This window comes from Urocampus carinirostris, chromosome 8 (assembly GCF_059441175.1).
Source record: "Urocampus carinirostris isolate Australia breed hairy pipefish chromosome 8, RoL_Ucar_1.0, whole genome shotgun sequence".
NCBI classification, from domain to species: Eukaryota; Metazoa; Chordata; class Actinopteri; order Syngnathiformes; family Syngnathidae; genus Urocampus; species Urocampus carinirostris.
The window spans coordinates 1,784,917-1,804,250 of record NC_142356.1 but is presented as its reverse complement, the minus strand read 5'-3'; the positions used below and the strand labels follow the sequence as shown (position 1 = coordinate 1,804,250).

At 46.9% G+C, this 19,334-nt stretch overlaps 2 protein-coding genes across 3 annotated transcripts; both read left to right on the top strand.

Moving 5' to 3' along the window:
• Positions 1-234: 234 nt before the first annotated feature.
• On the top strand, positions 235-19,122 carry LOC148360432 (kinesin-like protein KIF16B). Of its 2 annotated transcripts, XM_088341266.1 has the most exons (24): positions 235-324; positions 468-600; positions 4,609-4,678; positions 4,745-4,858; positions 4,988-5,202; positions 5,266-5,375; positions 7,061-7,203; positions 7,266-7,434; positions 7,506-7,631; positions 8,455-8,630; positions 8,698-8,763; positions 9,242-9,301; positions 9,375-9,494; positions 10,949-11,000; positions 11,078-11,215; positions 11,285-11,367; positions 11,438-11,526; positions 12,540-12,593; positions 12,662-12,970; positions 13,032-13,116; positions 17,337-17,465; positions 18,575-18,664; positions 18,725-18,808; positions 18,880-19,122. In XM_088341266.1, the coding sequence occupies exons 2-24, from the start codon at positions 554-556 to the stop codon at positions 19,030-19,032; spliced, it is 2,682 nt and encodes an 893-aa protein (XP_088197392.1). In that variant the 5' UTR covers positions 235-324; positions 468-553; the 3' UTR covers positions 19,033-19,122. The 2 variants fall into 2 exon arrangements, with proteins under 2 accessions (XP_088197392.1, XP_088197393.1); XM_088341267.1 differs by lacking the exon at positions 235-324 and having other exon boundaries at positions 331-600.
• LOC148360433 (uncharacterized) lies at positions 13,170-17,032 on the top strand. The gene is made up of 3 exons (XM_088341177.1): positions 13,170-13,250; positions 14,702-14,737; positions 15,048-17,032. The coding sequence occupies exons 1-3, from the start codon at positions 13,170-13,172 to the stop codon at positions 17,013-17,015; spliced, it is 2,085 nt and encodes a 694-aa protein (XP_088197303.1). The 3' UTR covers positions 17,016-17,032.
• Positions 19,123-19,334: the final 212 nt, after the last annotated feature.

Here is a 19,334-nt window from a genome sequence, read left to right as displayed (position 1 = left end):
ATTGTAGTACCCAATCAGACCACAAGCGACGCCACCCTCAAGACAAAACGGAAACTACAAGTTCTTTGTGAAATAAAATCAATTAACCGGTACCAGAATAAGTATGTCATTCTTATCGTTTTTTTAGTTGTATTCACGTTATTTTGGCAACTTTTTATGTGTTCATTAGAATTTATATTTGTAGTTGAAACGAAAGGAGAAGAAAAATAGTTGCAGTACTCATTCTGACCACAAAAGCGCAAGAGGCATATTTTGTTGTCTTTTCCCCAACAAGTAAGAAGGCTTTTTCCTGTTGACACTTTGGCACCGGCTAAGCTAGTTCGGGTAAAGTCATCGTCCTTTGGCCAGCCGACGGCCGCCAGACATCTTTTAAGCTCCACTCCGCTAAAATACGCTTAAACGCTTGATTTGAAATATCTCGTTTGTTTCATTCCACACTTTATAATAGTTTCGTTTGCATTTGACAGGTGTTAACTGCGTCCTCTTGCTAGCTCCCATCAGCTTCTTTCTGCATCGGAGGGGCCAAGTGGACCGGACCAGAGCGGGATGAACCATGGCGTCCGTCCGGGTGGCTGTCCGTGTCCGACCCATGGACAGACGGTGAGTTTGCAACACAAGAATTTATCATGGGTGCAGAAGGCAAAACAGCAGCAACGTCAGTGCCATTATAAATAAAGTCAAATCATGTTTATAGGCTGCACAAAGGGCTGCACAGACTCACCATGATCTAAAAGCAAAATGATGGCAAGGAAAAATTAAAAAAGCTCAGCATGAGGAAAATAAGGACATATTGAGAATGGGGCCGCATATGAGGTAATCCCCCTTTTAATATATGTTGCAAGGGCAAAAACAGACAACGCATAGACAACTTAAAATATAGGTTCTAACAGAAGGTCGAGTTGACGGTGTTGGAATTAAACTATCAAAATGTACCGTTTACCAAATTGTTCGAATGAGTTATCTGACTCCATTAACCAAGCACAACCCACATTCATCCTAAAATGTATGCGCGCTCGTTTCTTGAGGAAAAAATGACCAGGAAGCCGACATTTCCACACAGGAGCAGATTTATTTTCCCTAACACAAGAACTAAGTGTATTTCATCGAAGACGGCCGTAGTGACGTTGGACTGTGTGAAGCCTTCTTCTGAAGTGCTTTAGCTTTCTCTTATTGGCCCACGTCTCCCCGCAAGATGGCGTCTCGGCTCCTCCCATGGGCGTGCCAAGGAATTGTTTGCGTCTATTGTTCTTACAACACAGCGCCCTGATGTCTGGCTTCCCAAAACAACATTGCCTCCACGAGTCCTGTTATCAAAATTCCCTAGACAAAATATGCATTTCGAACAGCCTGCCCTGACCTTGTACATTGAACTAAAGCCCAATTCGTCAAAATCTTCATTGCTTTATGAGTCAATCGTATAAAATCCTTTAACGGCTTCTTGCGCCCAATCTTGACAGATGCAGCAGGTCCTATGGCTCGCCAGTCATAGGGCTTGTTCCATGAGTACATATGGCTCGGAGATAAAATAGAACTTGCTCAATTCTAACATGTGCCAAGCCAAGAAGATACTGACTGGTCAAAGGGCCTGGTCCATTATATATAAAACACTATTTTAGATATAGTTTACTGTCAAGGTGTCACTTCAACAGACCCCGTTTTGGCTGTAAATCATTAATAATGCTTCATATGGAATCTCATTAAACAATCTAGGTTCATCGTTGAGGCGGTTTATGACAAAAAGCCACAGAACAACTTTAAACACCCGAAACCTTTAGCAAAGTACCTAGAGCAATTTATTTGGGTGAGCGGTAGGAAAGGGCAGCACTCCTCTTCGCCCAGCACCGTCTGCACTAAAGATAAGTATGTTGCTATCCTCATTTTCAGTTTAGTTGGTGACATTTTTGTGCAACTATTATTTAGGACAAAAATGACGGTCAAAATGAGTCTTAACACACTTGAGTAACTTCGGGTGGGAGACAAATTTTAAGTGGTGTATTTATATATTGATGTGTGACACAGGCTCTGGCATTATTATTAATTTTTAGATTTTATCATCTTCTCAAACGTCACTCAGTGCAGTGAAATTTGCTGAAAATGCTTCTTTTGTCTGGAGAGTGGGATTGGCAGTTTTGTCTTCAAATATATGTTGTGCTTCTCTCTCTCTCTCAAAAATAAATCTAAATATTTTTGCTTTCCCTTTGGGTCAAAGAGTTTCCTGACCCACATGATGGCGTCCATCAGGTCAAAGTGTCTGTACGATGGCTCAAAATGCATGCACCGTGCGACGAGCAAGTTCAATTGTTTTTTGCTCGGATCATGGGTGGTAGAGGCACCATTTCCTGTGGTGTGTCTTAGGCAAGTACAGCCTGGTGGCACCCATCCCTCTCCAGGCCAACACGTGTTTCAAGGCAGTCTCGAACCGTGGACCTACACAATGCATGTTAAGTGCATCCGAGCATGCAGTAAAATCGTATAGAAGAGTTCAAAGGTGTTGTGGCAGAAGCTGGTGAATGTTTAACAGAGATTAGAAAGAAACGGTGTTACATCTGCAATATGGCTCAAACGTATGACTTTTTTAATAGTGGACTCATCACAGACTATTGGAGAGATGAGTCAAATTATCGACTAATTCATTTTTTCTTAAATCGAGCGTGAAGATGATTTGATTTTGTGGCAAATGCTAATAAATACAAAAGAAAATCGTACGAATATATTATTTCGTGATCATTAACGTCGGCAACCAACGGTCGCGCTTTTTCGGAGCCACTAAGCACGTTAAATAAATATAAACCAGTGCATCAGGTCTCGTTATGGAGTTGTAAAGTTGACGGAGAGCGCCTCGAGACCATTTTTATCAAAGTATTTGTTTTTCACAAAATCCTTTTTTTTGTTGAAGATTGCATGAACACAAACACAACTGGCATGCAACAGTCAAACCGTTAACCATTTTCAAGGGAACAAAAAGTGCTGCAGAAAGAGAAAAAAAATATTCAAATAAATGATAAAATGTAAAAATTAAAAAGAAAAATGATCATGATTGACATGTTTATCTCAACACAAGGGGCAGATTCTTAAGCATATTATACTGTAAATGGTAAATGCTCTGCATTTCTCTAGCACTTTTCAAGTCAATGAAGACCTCCCAAAGCGCTTTACAATCTGCTTCACACTGACCCATTCACACACACACTCGCACACCAATAGGGAGTCAGCCATTCAAGGCGCCTACCTGCTTATTGGGGGCATTAGGGATTCAGTGTCTTGCCCAAGGACACTTCGACATATAACACGGAGGAGCCGGGAATCGAACCTGTATATCATTTGCATTTTAGGAATCTTTATCGTATTCAAAGATGCACCTATAAAAAAAAACAAGTTGTTGACAACATAGTGGGTTTACATTTTTGATATTTTTCTGGTGGATACAAGTTTTGCTACACATTATAATCTTTTCTTTGTTTTCATGTGTATGATAAGTCTAAATTTAGTACGATCTTTGGATAAGGTTGCAAATCCGACATATTTGCAGGTGTATGCATTTCTGTTAATTGATAAACACTTGGAATTTTGTTGTTTTCTATAATAATTAAGAACACTTCTATGGCATATAATTAACCTATATTTTGAAAATATCTGTTTATTATTTGTTATTGCAACATCCATTGCAGCCTGGTCACCCTGGAAGGGGGATGACCTCATGTGCACTATTTAGTTATTCTATATAACACGCTACAGTGGGCATTTGCACGTGACATTGGGTATTTGTATATTGTGTTCTTTTTGCTTTATTATTGTATTGTTCTCAGCTCAGGGATGCTGCTGGAAATGGGAATTTCCCAAAGCGGATGAATAAAGTATCTATCTATCTATCTCTATCTACTCAAGGTTTCTTCATTTTCCTCATGTTGAGGTTTTTGAGTTTTTCCTTGCCCTCATGTAGGTTTTAGATCGGGATGGTGTAATAATACTATGTGGTTTACAATAATCTGTGGTCTGTGCAGCTCTTTGAGACTCTTTGTGATTAAGGGCCAAACAAGTAAACAGGATTTGACTTGACTTTCCTCATGTTGAGGTTTTTGAGTTTTTCCTTGCCCTCGTGTAGGTTTTAGATCAGGGAATGGTGTCGTAATAGTCTGTGGTCTGTGCAGCCCTTTGAGACTTACTGTGATTCAGGGTGTCATAAACATGACTTGTTGTTTTACGCACTTTTGTACTTTCGGTCCAATCTTCAACCTTTGAATAAAGAGGACATTTAAAAAAAAAAAGGATTAATCGATGAATCGAAAGAATAATCGGCCGGAATCATCGATGTCAAAATAATGGTTAGTTGCAGCCCTTGTACAATCCAAGGTATATCTGCATCAATGATAGCAAAAAAAAACAATCGAATTTAACCATGCATAGGCCACTTGTCATAAGGAAGAAAAGGGTTCTTGGGTTCTCCAGGGTCAAAATGGCGCCCCGGGACTTTCCTAATGCTTTTATGTCTTTGTTATTTTGTCAGTACCCTGGACCGCCATGTCTAATCCCGTAGCAAACAATGTTCACTACGTTGCTGTTAACGACAATAAAGACAACTCAATCATGGGACGCTTTTATTTCTTCCAGCGAGAAAGACTTGTGTGCCAAGTGCATCATCAGGATGGACGGAAAGGAGACCTCCATCACCAACGTCAAGGTGCGGCATGTCTTCAACGGCGAGAAAAATGTCCCAAGTTTCACCCGCTTTTTTCTTCTCTCCAAGCTGGCCGAAGGTGTGGCGGGGGACCCGAGCAGGGAAGCCACCAAGACCTTCACTTATGACTTCTCCTACGACTCGGCCGACTCCAGGAGCTCCGGCTTCGTCACTCAGGAGAAGGTAAAGCCCCGTTGACGGCATGACGGCATTCCCGTTTGGGGACACGTCCTCTCACGAAGAGTTAGAAATGACAGAGAAGTTAGCTTCTTGTTGTAGCCAAAAGCTGCCTTCTCCGTTTCCCACCGGCAGATCTTCGGCGATTTGGGCATCGACGTGCTGAAGGCCGCCTTCCAGGGCTACAACGCTTGCGTCTTCGCCTACGGGCAGACCGGATCGGGGAAGTCCTACACCATGATGGGAAACCCGGGGGACGCGGGCTTGATCCCGCGAATCTGCCAGGGTCTGTTCAGCCGCATCGCCGACGCCGGCCGACGGGACCAGGCTTCCTTTCGGACGGAAGTCAGGTAAGCCTCTCTCGGGGGCTGTTGAAATCCCTCTCTCCTAATTTGTTCCCATCCTACCTCCAGCTACCTGGAGATCTACAACGAGCGCGTGAGGGATCTTCTGAGGCGGAAATCGCACGAGACATCAAGCCTGAGGGTCCGGGAGCACCCCAAAGACGGACCCTATGTGGAAGGTAAGACCCTGTTATGGTGAGAATTTTGGATTTTTGTAGAGAACTGGCTCTTTTTTAGCTTTGCTCTCAAACAGCACCACACATCACTATCTTGAAGGGAGCCATCTTCTGAATGGTGGGGAGCTAGCTCCCTTTGTTCGTTTCAAAGAGCCGCCTTAATGAGCTGTTGATCACATGTCCTTTCATCAAAATAAGCCATCTCGAAGTGTGCCGGCTCCTGATTGGTGGGATACCGACTCTCCTCATACATAGAGCAGTAACATTGGCCAACAAAACATCACTATCAAACATGCTCAAGGAGAATTTCTTTAACCGATATTTATTTGGGTTTAGAATCTAATTCGGTGGTTACTGAGTCTCCCAGCGGGTGGTGCTCAAGATTCCTTACCGGAGTTAATCCTTAAGATACAGTCTCATTTCATTCTAAAGAAAGCAATTCTGTATCGTATTGTAGCTTTAAATGATCGATTTTGCACTTCATTGATATGGATCATGACTGATCAATCCGATGCTGATTGATTCTAAACTATTGTTTATTTACATGGCAAGGAAAATCAAATCAATCAACAAAGAACATTTTTGACAAGAGAACTCCCAGTGGTAAAGTGGTGGGTAGAGGGAGAGAAATTCTGCGGCGATCTACTCAATTCAATGATCAGGAATGTCTTCTTTGTGTTTCAGATGATTATTTGTGCCAAGTACCAAACAGTTTGTTAGGAATTTTTTACCTTTTGGTCACGTGGGGGCGGTTTCCCGCCTACACCCGGCTGCTGCTTTCAGCCGATCGAGAGGAAGGGAAAGAACCACGGACCGTCCAAGCCTCGTGATAGGAGTCTGCCAGGTTTCCTCGCTGACGAGCCAAAGCCCTAGGGTTCCGCCTTCTGTGTCCCCGTTGTCCAAGGAGGTGAAGGTTAGCCAGGGCCCCCTTTTGGGTCGCTATCCTGGAAGCAAGAGTGAGATAAAGCAAGCGATCCCGCCTTACCTTTTAAATGCAGATGAGGTCATCGGTGACCATCCAAAGTTTCCTGTTGACGCTTTTCAAAAACAAGTTTTTTAATCGACTGATCGATTCACAGGCAAAATTTCATTCAGACACGCGCTGAAAGAAATCACTGGCATGAATCATGATGACATAAATAGGCACCTATTCAATCTTTTGATTACAAATGAATACTGCGCGGTTCAGATCTTTATCATACAGCTGGACTCTGCTCACTTCCTGTAGATAAAAGGAATTTAAGTCCGAAATCCCTGGTGTGCCCTAGTGTGCAGTTTAAGGTGGTCAGAAAAGGTTAGGGGAAATGTAATTGTCGGGGTGTCCCCTACACATGCTTTCATTGTACAAGGACATACATAGGCACCTATTTCATCTTTTTGGGGTTGTTTTACAGCTGGAGAGTCTGCTCCCTTGTAGCTGAAGGAAATGTCTGTCCGCGAGCCCTCGTGTAGCTCGCTTTAAGTGGGCACTTCAGGAAAGAGGGAAAGGAAAGGTCTGGAAAACGAGTTGTAGGTCTGTTGAGGTTCTTCCTCGTTTTGGCAGTTTGTGGTCGGAACCGGCTAGGGGGGAATGTGTATGTGTAGCATGGTAGAACCCCTTCATTAAAAAAAGCATCCTGAAGGAGACCTCGCTATCCCGAAAGGAGCCGGCACCGTAAGACTCACGCTCTACCGCCGTGTTTCCTCAGATCTGTCCACGCATCTGGTCAACGACTACGACGACGTGGAAGAGCTGATGGAGGCTGGCAACATCAAGCGAGCCACCGCCAGCACCGGCATGAACCAAACCAGCAGCCGATCGCACGCCATCTTCACGCTCAACTTCACGCAGGTCCCAAAACCGCACCGGCATCCGAAGCAACTGCGAACACTAGTCACACGAATCACCCGCAGGCCAAATTCGACGCGGAGATGCCGAGCGAGACGCTGAGCAAGATCCATTTGGTGGACCTGGCGGGCAGCGAGCGCGCCGACTCGACCGGAGCTACCGGCCTCCGCCTCAAGGAGGGCGCCAACATCAACAAGTCGCTGGTCACTCTCGGCAACGTCATCTCCGCACTCGGTCAGGAAAAGCGCGCCAGTCACCAGACGGCCACGGCGAAATGACCGAAATCTCGTTTTCTGGCCACGCAGCCGATCTCGGCGACAGCGACGGCTACCAGAAGAGGAAGTCGGTCTTCGTGCCGTACCGGGACTCGGTCCTCACTTGGCTGCTGAAGGACAGCCTGGGCGGCAACTCAAAGACCATCATGATCGCAAGTATGCTATCAGCTCAATTAACCCCTTAGTGTTCTGCCGGCGGACCGCCTGGTTCTCGAGAGGCAAAAACGCGCCACCAGTCACTGAAATCTGCAATACACCCTGGCATCGTTGGAACGTGCAAACTCTTGCCATTTTAAAATATACTCCTCAGAGAAACATCATCGTCAGTCTGCAACCAGCTCCCCAAAACATTAACGCCGGCATAATTCACCAATAATGTGCACGTACACAATTCTCCGGTTCCATTCGCGGGAGTCCATAGAATCCAGCCGTGTCAACAATTGACTCAAACACAGCATAATGCCAAAAGAATTCCACCTAAAAGAATGTCTGCCTCATTTGATGTTCTTTGATGTCATGCGTATGTTTCGCCCCGTAATTTTCTTTTAAAAGTAAAAAAAAAACCCGTAAGACCATTAATGGCCGTTAGCCTCTGATCTTTCAATTGACGCTACTTTCAGCCGATTGCAAGCTTTTATCTTGGTTTTTCAAACTGTGATCAAATTTGACCCAGGGACCTTTATGCTACTCTCCTAGCTTTTTTCAGTTAAGAGACCCATGATACACGCAAATGCAGGCGTTGGATTGCAAATCAAAATTCAGGCAAAGATAAAAAGCTTCTATTTCTGTGTGTTCCAACTCAGACGGCTCAAAGTATTAGCATTTACAGTGTTCCCTTTCAAAAGAGAGCAAAACAAGAACAGTGTCTTGGTTTGGGATTTTAAACCAATTTGACAAGAACTGTAAGGGGTTAAAAAACCTAAAAGCTTCAATGTCAGTTTCGTCTGCCGGTTTATATACCCGTTATCCCGTTGATTAGCCGTGTCCCCCGCCGACGTCAACTACGGCGAGACGCTGAGCACGCTACGTTACGCTAACCGGGCCAAAAACATCATCAACAAGCCCACCGTCAACGAGGACGGCAACGTCAGGCTGATCCGAGAACTGAGGGCTGAGATCGCCCGACTCAGGGCCATGCTGGTTCAGGGCGACCGGGTGAGCGCCGCCGCCATCTAACGGCCGAGTGTGGCGCTGCGCCAATTCATGCACTCTGTTCTCTTAGATCGCCGTGCTGGACTCGCCCACGGCGCTCAGCATGGAGGAGAAGCTGCACAAGAACGAAGCCAGGGTCAGTATGAGCTTTCACAGACATATGGGGTCAGTGGGCGGGATTGATGCTCGCTTAGTCGGATTAAACAAACTTGCTACAGGGGGCAGTCGAGAGCTGTTGATAGTTGATTGGAGGGCACAAAGAAGCTAAGGTTATTATCAATCAATTGACAGCGACATAAAAAAGCTTTTCACGGCATTAAAAGAAAACGGTGTTCTTTAGTGTGTCCTCGTATCAAAAATGACTTAATTCATTAAAAACAATATTTCAGTGAAGGTAGGTGTTTCCGTAGTTTGTATTCTTTTTTTTTGTAGCGCTTGTTTTTGGTCGCCATACACAGCAGCATCTAGAGATCATACCGTATACTCGGTACCAACTCCGGTCTTTGAACCTCCGTGGTTTGTATTTTTAGCGTTCGTTTTTGGTTGAACTAGGCAATATACGTCACACGCTGTTGAAAAAGCATCCGATCGAGTCCTATTGTTGTCCCCTGAAGGTGCTGGAGCTGACCAAGGAGTGGACCAACAAGTGGAACGAGACGCAGAGCATCCTCAAGGTAGCGCCTGGCTTTTGGGGGGGCGGGGCTTTCTGATGGGCGGGGCTCGTGACAGCGAACGAGGCGCTTGCAGGAGGAGACTCTGGCCTTGCGCAAGGAGGGAGCCGGCGTGGTCTTGGACTCGGAACTGCCCCACCTGCTGGCCATCCACGACGACCTCCTCAGCACCGGCATCGTACTATACCACCTGAAGGTAACGCCGCCACCTGCCGTACAAAGAAAGCATTACATGTTGGCCGCGTATGTAGACTATAATGCTCGTTATCGACGTTAGCGAACACCGACGCGTTTTGATGCGGCGCGTGAGAACAAAAAAGCTAAAGGGTCATCTGAAATTGTCTTGATATTCAATGTCGAGTCATTTTTCACATCTAGGGTAACCTACCCGACTGCCTTTGAAAGGTGGTGGTCATATCTAAAGTCCTCACCCTTTTCTAGGGAGGACAGACACACAAAGACATATATACTGAATACTTTGAAGCTGTAAAATGAGGCACTGACGCAAACTTTTGAATTATTTTTTACACAACCCTAGCTACGACTGTAGTTTTAATCCCATGCGCCTTATATATGAAAACTGTATCGCAAAGGACTATTTCATATGCTAGTGTTTTTTTCACGAGCATATAGGGCGCACCGCGTGAAAAGAATTTGACATAGCCTCGTATTGTGTCTAGCATTTGTCACGAAGGAAGCTATACTCGAAACATATTTTTATTTTCGCTTTAAATGATCGACTTCTCAGTTCATTGACATGCATCATGATGGATCAGTTCGGAAGGAAAACGGTAAACACACTAACAAATAATGCACGTGTTTGATACTAACAAACGACAAGGAAAAATTGAAACACACAAAAGATAAAAATATTGTCGACACATGCCCTCGCAGTCTTCAAGATGGAATTTGGATAGATAGATACTTTATTCATCCCCGCAGGGAAATTCACATTTTCAGCAGGATCCCTGTGCTGAGAAACAATACAATAATAAAGCAAAAAGAATACCATATACAAAAAAAAAAAAATGCTTTCTGTATGCCGTCAAACCACGTGCTATACGCATTCATCTTTTTCGGCCAATTGCAGGCTTTGTTTTGCCGTTTAAGCCAATGCCAGCCTGTAAATGATAAAAAGGATCCGCCCCTTGACCTCCGAATAACTTTAGCCAATAGTGATCGATTCAAATGATGATTGACACATTGGTTAGCCAATGAAACGCCGGTAAATAAATCCCAGCATACACCGCGGACGACTTGGCGTTCGGGGGAAAATCGAGTCGGCGGCTGCAAGTTAGTTGGAAAACTTTGCGATTTAATATTGATCCATAAATAAGGCGCACTGTATTATAAGGCGCATGGTCAGCTTTTGAAAAAAATTAAGACTTTTAGGTGCGCCTTATAGTGCGGAAAATACGGTACATGAAAAAATGTCCAAAATATGTGAAATAATAGTTAGAAATAATAGCAAAATGACCACAAAAAAAACAACAGATAACAAAAAAACATTAAATACTGAAAAAAAAGGCCCAGAAAATGACAAAACAAATCACGAAAATGCATAAATAAACAGTTGCATTCTATGTTTGACAATATTTTCTTTCCATGTCCTATATCCATAGCTATGTTTTTTTCCATATTTTGGGTTAGGAAGGTGGCACTCACGTGGGCCGAGAGGACGCGGCCACCGAGCAGGACATCGGTAATTCCGAATTCCGACCGTAAAGACGTTTTTTCCGAAATAAACCTGAGACTCCGCCCCCTGCCCCGCCCTCCCAGTGATCCACGGCCCAGACGTGGAAAGCGAGCACTGCGTTTTCCAGAACGGGGGCGGGGCCGTGACGCTGGTGCCGCTAGGCTCCGCCCTCTGCTCCGTCAACGGGGCCCACGTGGCCGCGCCCACCAGGCTTAATCAAGGTAAAGGGGAGGGGGTTTTCCACCGAGGGGGCGTGGCCTCCGTTCACCCCCGCCCACCTGTCCCCGCAGGTGCCGTGATCCTGCTGGGCGGGACAAACATGTTCCGCTTCAACCACCCGAAAGAGGCGGCCAAACTGAGAGAAGAACGCCAGGTTAGGGTCTCGCGGGTGCCGCCGTCCCGCTGCCGTCCCGCCTCCAACGCGTTCCGTGTTGTCCAATCAGAGCGGCCTGCTGTCCAACTTCGGCCTGTCCATGAGCGACCTGTCCAAGTCCTGTGACAACCTCTCGTCCGTCATGCTCCAAAACCCGGGGTCGGTTCCAACTCACCAAAAGTCCCTCTTCACAAGTCACATACCGCTTTCTATTCTTGTTTTTTTTCCCTTTTTTTCTTCTTCTCTGTTACGCTATCCCGTTTGTACACTATTTTATTCTTTGCGTTTTCTCACACTTTTTTTTTAAATTCCCATTTTTTTTCTCTCTTATTTATCTTTAAAAGAACAAGAATAGAAACATGACGTACAGGTCACTCCATAGTTTGTATTCTTCAATATGCTTAATAGCGCTCGTTTCCCATCGCACCACACAATAGTGACATCTCGTGGTCAAATATTACACGCTGTCCCTTTAAGCCAGGGGTGTAGAATTCATTTGAACTCGGGGGCCACACGATAGAACAAACATTCCGCCGGGGGCTGGGCTAGTAGATTAAAGAGAAAGAAAAAGAGAGATAAAGAAATAACAAAGAGGGAAGGGAAAGGAGAGATAAAGAAATAAGAGAAAGAGGAGAGAGGGCGGGACAAAGAAAGAAAGTGGGGGGGGGGACAAAAGAGATAAAAAGAGAAGTTGGGAGAGAGGGGGAAAGAAAAGGAGAGGAAGAAAGAAATCCAAAGAGAAATAGAAAAAAGCGCAAAGGCTATGAAGAGAAAAGAAAAAAACGTAGTTGGAGCAAAAGAGGTTAAAAGACACAGAGAGAGAAAGAGACAAAGAGCAACAAAGGCAGAGAAAAAGAGAGACGCAGGGAGTGAAAGAGACGGAGAGTGGGAGAAAAGGGGTGGAAAAGAGTGAGATAGAGAAAGAGAGAGAAAGAGAGAGAGAAAAAGAAAAAGAAATACAAGTACAGTGTCTTTGTTCGAGGCACCTGGCTTTGGCAACATCAAGTTGACATATTTCCACCTGCAGCCTTTTTTTCTCTTGCGCTTCTCTGAGTGTTGTCTCGCGGGCCGGATTCAATCCTTTAGCGGGCCTAATCTAGCCCGCGGCCCGCCTGTCTGACACCTGTGTTTTAAGCCTACCAAAAAAATCCTCCCATGGATACCGTCATCAGGTCAGAGGTGGAACGTCAACATCGCGAGGAACTGGAGAAGCTGGAGATGAGCAGGTAGAACATCGTGCTGCCATCTTGTTACCACGACGACGTCCTTAACGCGCCGCCGTCTTTCCGGGCAGGCGTCAGATCGAGGAGACGGAGGCTCGTCAGCGGAGCGAGAAGGCCGAACTGCGGCGCCTCCAGCTGGAGGTGGAGCGTCGGCGCGAGGAGTCGGAGGAGGCCCGTCTGAGGATCCTGCGACGAGAGGAGAACCTGGAGAACCGACTCCGACACTTCCTGGAGGAGAAACGTCGCTTCGAGGGAGGGGGGCGATGTCGGCAAGGGGAGGAGTCGGACGAGGACCCCGACACGGATGACGGGGAGGAGACAGACGCCCGTGAAGACCGCCGGGAGGACCCGAACGTGGTCCTCGCCCTCTCGGACGAAAGGTAGCGCCGAGGACCGCGCGAAGGTCTCGCCGTCCCGCTCCTCACCTTTAAGTCCCAACAGGATCCGCTCGTACATCGAGGAGGAGGTCCGGCGGAGGCTGCGCCAGATCGACCCGGACGGGACCGCAACAGACCCGAAACCGCAGGTGGGTGATTTTGCACTTTGGTCCGCACCGTTTTGAGAAAAAAAATCGCCCCAATGGATGTCATTACCGACCGAGAGTTTACATACGGCCGAAACAAAATAAGGACGACGCCGCATTCCCGAAACGCGGGGACGGTACCAGATCCGACCTCAACGCTATCAGATCGGACAATCCTTTTGATTGACGTCACTCTCGACCAATAGGCTTTTTTCACAGTCCTCAGCCCGGATTAGCCTATACGGGCCTGTTCGATAAAACCCATTGCCGAATATTTTCAGCTGGCAGTAAACGGATCAAATGAAGATTGATACATTGATTGGCCAAAGAAATTTCCCTCATAAATCGGTGCCATTTATTCAGGAACTAGACGTCAAACATTTACTACTCTTTCACAATGTCTAAAAACTAGCCAGTAGTAAAAATACACCATTACAATGCTGTGAACTGGTAGTCTCCAAGGTCACTTTTGAAAACGCCTAAACCTACCTTTAGAAAAATGTTTAGTTTTTCAAAGAGTGATCAAATTTGACATGAGACCAGGTAAGTCTTGATGCTATTGACTCAGCTGTTTTTTAAGATGCCCAGGATACACTCGCGTGTAATTGTAAATAATTTGGACGGGAACACAAGCCTCTTATATCTGTGTCCATTTGAAAAGAGGACATAAGTGTCCAGATTCTCCATATGGTTCAAGAACAGCATTTCATTGACCTTGGAGACGTCTTGGCTCGGGATTTGAGGGCACGTTGGACTGGAACTTTAAGGGGCTAACCGTGTGTTTGTCCATGGCCATCGCTATTTTATCGCGTGACATCGAATCGAAGGACTCAGCGTACGGATTTTTTTCTCTAAGTTTACGACTTTGGTCTCCCACTCAGTATCATTTTAGTGATATTTTCCACTTCCCACTTTTCTGGAATGCGGTATAAATCTACAAATACAAACAAATTGCTGTTGAATAAATTGACTTTATTGTCATTATACAAAAGTACAAGGACATTGGAGTGCGGACAGTTAGCCGCACGCTAGCATCGGGTTACACGACTTCAGCAACGTTTACGCCACGATTAAAATACGAGAGTGCCGAATGACGCCTTCTCCCACGAGTTGTAGCTCCAAGTCATGGATTTGTATCTGGCGTTGAATACAGGCTCCGCGGGGGGTAGCCTGTGAGGGTTGCTACGTAGCTTAGGCGTAGCAGTAGGCCGGAACTTCTCTCTTGACGCCGCCTCAGTCGATTCCAGGACGGGATAACAATCCCCGGAGCACCCGCTGCCAATCGCCATTTGTTTGCACTCTTCTGACTTTCCTCAGATTCCGATTTCATGAAAGAGTATGTTTTCAATGTAACGAGTCGCTAATGCTTTGTTCGTGTTTGGTGGCCAATTGTGCAAAATGCCTGCTGTTTGACTCCGTACTCCAGCTTATCGCAGGCAAACTTTGCCCGGCGTTTATTGGCTAGAGTGGTTAAAACGGACAATTCTGGTTGGCCGAGTACTCCATCGCTCACAAAGGCGTCACACAGTGATTATAAGGCTGCAAGATTAACTGTAAACTAAAGACGGGTTATTGTTTTGTTTCCCAGCAGGAGAACCCTGTTGAGGCCAAATCCATCCAAGAGGTAAACACCAACCTTGTCTTGCCTCCCTCGTTAAATGTCTGAATAAGTCATTCCCCGAAGCAACCAATCAATCCTTGAATAATTCTGTGAATCAGATTTAATCTTTGATTTCGCTTCTGAATGATGTGATCAACTCTGAGATGAAGTACGAACAGCGGGTGAGAAATCGGCAATCGATCGAAATGCCGGCGGTCAATCATTGGGTCTGCTCTTTCCCGGTTCTGCTTGGAATCACGATCCAGTATGAGAGTTGTCCTCCACAAATCATCGTTTCGTTAACCGATGACCTTATCGGTCTTCTCTACACCAGGGGGTGCCGTCCCGGTCTGATGTCCGGCTCGACCAATCCACGATAAGGTGTCCCGAAGCGGAGGAGTCCAGGGACAACAACCAAAACTGTGTCGGGAGGCGAAGCCGATCGCTGTCGTTGGACACGCCCTTTAGTCGCCACGCAACAGGACCGGTCTCTCCGGGACGGAAGGGGCTAGGTGGTGCCGAGGAGTCCGCTTTGGGGCTGCTGGCTCAGACCGTGTCCGCAGCATACAGGAGCACCAGTGATTTAGTCCACAGCGTCGGAATGAAGGATGTCAAAAACATGATGACTCTCTACGTTAGCCGATGGGCCCAAATATCTCCATTTACAATCTTGTCAAATGGGCAGAAACCAGCAGAAAAAACATCAGTGGGAACAGGGGAAGAACTCTCTTTAGAATTACAAGATGAAATGGAAGAAGATGGAAAGGAGGTTGAAGCTAGAAAACAACCAGAAAAGTCTAGAAACGGATCTCGAAAAACCATTAAAGAACTATTGGTAGAACCAGACGGGGACTTTCCCCAAAACACATCAACAGAAACAAGAGAAGAAACATCTCTAAACCCCCAAGATGGATCTGAAGGAGAAACGGTGGCGGTTGCAAATAAACAACCACAACGGTCCCCAGAATGTTTCCGAAAAACCATCAAAGAACAAATGGGAGAACCATGGAAAACATCAAAAGGACCAAGGCAAGAACCATCAATAGAACTACAAGATGAAATAGAAGGAGGAACAGTGGTGGGTGCAAGAAAAGAACCAGGACAGTCCTCAACAAGATCCAGAAAACCCCAAACAGAGCCATTGGAAAAACCAGATGGGGCCAAAAATACATCAGAAAGACAACAAGTAGAGTGGCTGTCCAACCTTGGAGAAGAACCATTGGAAAGAAGGTTTTCGGAACTGGAATCGGTAGGTCGACTGGCAAAGGAAGAAAACTCAGGAGAGTCAATGGTGGATTTGGATTTTGACGCCAAGAATTCAAAGGGGGACAGGCTCCAACTGCCAGGAGCTTCTAAATCTACTGCCCTGGGCCCACACGTCTTTCGCCAATGTCTTTTTTGGATGCCGCCGCCCCTGGACTGCCTGCACGCCATGCCCAGGCAGGACCTCTTGGAGACTTTAGAATGTTTGGCACCAGCCGAACTGGCAGGCTTCCCTTTGGGGGCCTTCTGGCTGGGTGTGGCCACTAGAGAGGAGCCCCGCTTGCACGCCGCCTGCTTGCTACTGTCGGCCAATCAGCTGAGTGTGATCCGGCAAGATGACGGCGGTGATTCCTTGGCGGTGCGCCAGCGTCTTGACTTAGCAAACGTCAGGGAAGTCCACATGGGTTTAGCGGGCCAGCACGTCAGTCTTTCTGGCAACTCTCAAAAGGTTCTCCTGGTGGTCCACACGCTCAGCCAGGACCTGAGCCAGAAATTCTGTCGGCTTCTGGCGGAGTCTGTCTCGCCGGGGTTTTCAGAGGTCTGGCGCAGTCAACCTCTGCTGGCCGGTGATCTGATGCTTCTGTCCCTGGACTGGCGCGCCAACGTCCCCGAGGTGCAGGCGGAGCGGATGGTTTTCCGGTCCCGCTTTCATCGGGTCCTGGCGGATCTCCTCTACCTGGTCCACGGAAATTTGGCGAGTGCCGACAGGCTTCCGTTGGGAGCGCTGCGTCCGCTTCTCTTCGTGAGCGTGGTCCGTGCCTGCCAGGTCCTGCGGCTTTTGCTAACAGACGCCCACGTGGTCCTTGTGAGAGAAGAGCCGCTGCCTGGGTGCCTTCGACCGCGTTTCAGTGTGGTGGAGTCGCGCCATCGCCGGGAGGTCCGGCGGGCAATGCTGAGGCAGAGTCGCAACGGGCCAATGATTCGCGTGCTCTTCGAGGCCCCGTCAGAAGATGCAGAGGGGGACTCGTGGGAGCTGTTTTTGGGTCGTGTGTCCGAGGCGGCCGCTTTGTTCCGACAGCTGGCATCAACTTGTCAATAAAAGGGAATTTAATGGATCATCGCTGTCGGTGTGTCTCCTTCATGTTGCCACTCCCAGAGCATCGGGGTGTTGCTTTGGGCTTTTCGTTGTTGACATCCTCAATGTTTCATGCTTGTGATTATGTCTTTCCTGCAGTTATCTGAGGGGAGTCCTTTTCCCTTTTTGTCAACTCCGACTCGTTAGCCAATTAACAGTTTTTACATGTCATCGTTGAGTCGGGCTCGTGATGATTCTGCCGGTTGTCTTAGGCTTCCGGTGTTACGTCATTGAAACGATGACTCGCTTTCCTTTCTTCCTCGGGTGGGTTTCTTTTGTGTCCAGGTCCGGCATCGCATGGACAATGGCGACGATGCTCCTCGGCGACCCCACCGAGCCGCTGTCAGCGTTCGAATCCCCCGCTACGTCCTACGGGGTCAGGGCAAGGACGAGCACTTTGAGTTTGAAGTCAAGGTAAGTGGGCTGCCGGGCTAATACTTGACACATTGTCGGTACCGGTGCTTGAAATCCTTGGAATTGCTTGAATTCCAGTGTTGTTTTCAAGGTTTGAAAGGCGCCCGATGACAGATGAAGTGCTTGTGAATGGTTGAAATTGTTTTGGAGAGGACGTCGTCGGGCGTCGCCCCAAAATATACGCCGAGACGGAGATATGGCGAAAAGGGAACGTCCTTTATTGCAACATTCATTCAAGCCACGTTCAAAGTTTGTTTTATACTGTGCTGAACAACATCTCGAGATGTTTTTTCCGACTCCGATTCGCTCAGTCAACATCTTGTGACATATCTCCCGACTCCCGCCAGATGTCTTCACACAATGGGCTACTGTCAGCTGGAAGGCTGTTGACTTAGTTAATCCACAACAATTGTTTCCTAGGTTAGCTGTTGGCCTAGAAGATTAAGGGTTTTCAACTCATTTTATGGTTCCAAAATAGGATCGGATCTAGGGTCAGAAATTAAGGTATTCAACTGAATTTAGGGATCTGAAATAGGGTTGGGGCTAGGGTGTACAGCAAGAGTTTAGGTTTAATGAAATGAAATGATCTGCATTTCTATAGCGCTTTTCAAGTCAATGACTTCCCAAAGCGCTTTACAATGTGCTTCACATTTCCCAATAGCGGCCGTGATCTGTGCAGCCATGTAAGGCGCTAACCTGCTTATTGGGGGTTCAGTGTCTTACCCAAGGACATTTAGACATGTAACACGGACAAGCCGGGATTCGAACTGGGATCCCTTAATCCTAAAACGATCGCTCTACCTCCTGAGCTACTGCCGCCCCAAGGTGTAGTTCTTAGCTTCATGTTAGGGTTCCAAAATACATTTGGAGCTAGGGTTACAGTTTGAATCAGGGTTAAGGTCACATCTAGGGTTAGGTTTAGAGCCTTTAAACTGATGCTAGGTTTCCCAAATATTGCCGGTGCTAAAGTTAGGGTTTAGGTTCCTGATCGGCGCTGGATTTCTTCTTGAAATGGTGCTGGGAAAATTGTCTTTGAAAGTCCTTAAAGTGCTTGAAACTGTCCATGAAACAGGTGTAGGAACTGTGCCAATACTGTGCCCGTTTTACAGCTGAGCGTTCGGGACGAGACCTGGACGGTGTTCCGGCGCTACAGCCGCTTCCGCGAGATGCACAAAAGTCTCAAGTCCAAATACCCGCAGGTGGGTTGGCACGAAAACAGAAAACCAAAATGATGTTCGAGATCACGTTTGTGGTTGCAGCTGGCTGCGCTGGAATTCCCTCCCAAGAAAATCTTCGGAAACAAAGACGAAAGGACCATCGCCGAACGGCGCCATCAGCTGGAGGTGAGCCGTCATTTTTTTCTGTCGCAGGGGTAAAATTCTTGAAATTGGCCTGAAACGTGTCGCGATCGCAGTGCTACCTGAGGAGCGTCTTTGCCGTGATGGCGTCCTCGTCTGATTCGCCGCTGTCGGACTCCGCCTCTTTTTTGTCCAAAGGGAGCGTCTGCGAATTGTCGCCCTTCTTCAAAAAAGGCGTCTTCGAGAGCGGGCGGCACGGCACCGGCTGATTGGACGTCGGGCCGCTGGCTCCGCCCACGCCAGAACTCTACCTTTGCCTGTTTTAATTCCGATTGTATAATAAAGTAGGTGCAGCTTGAGCTTTTTGTACTTTTTTCCCTCAAACGAAGAAGATAAAAAAGTATTTGCCGTCAAATCGAACGCACGGGCCAATCGGAAGACGGGACCATGAGTACATGCGCCGTGGAAACGTCACGCTCCTGGTGGCAAACAGGAAGTGCGGCGTCAAACTTTGAAAAAGGACTGTGGAAAGGAGCCATCGGGACATATGGAGGGGAGCAAGAAACCGACC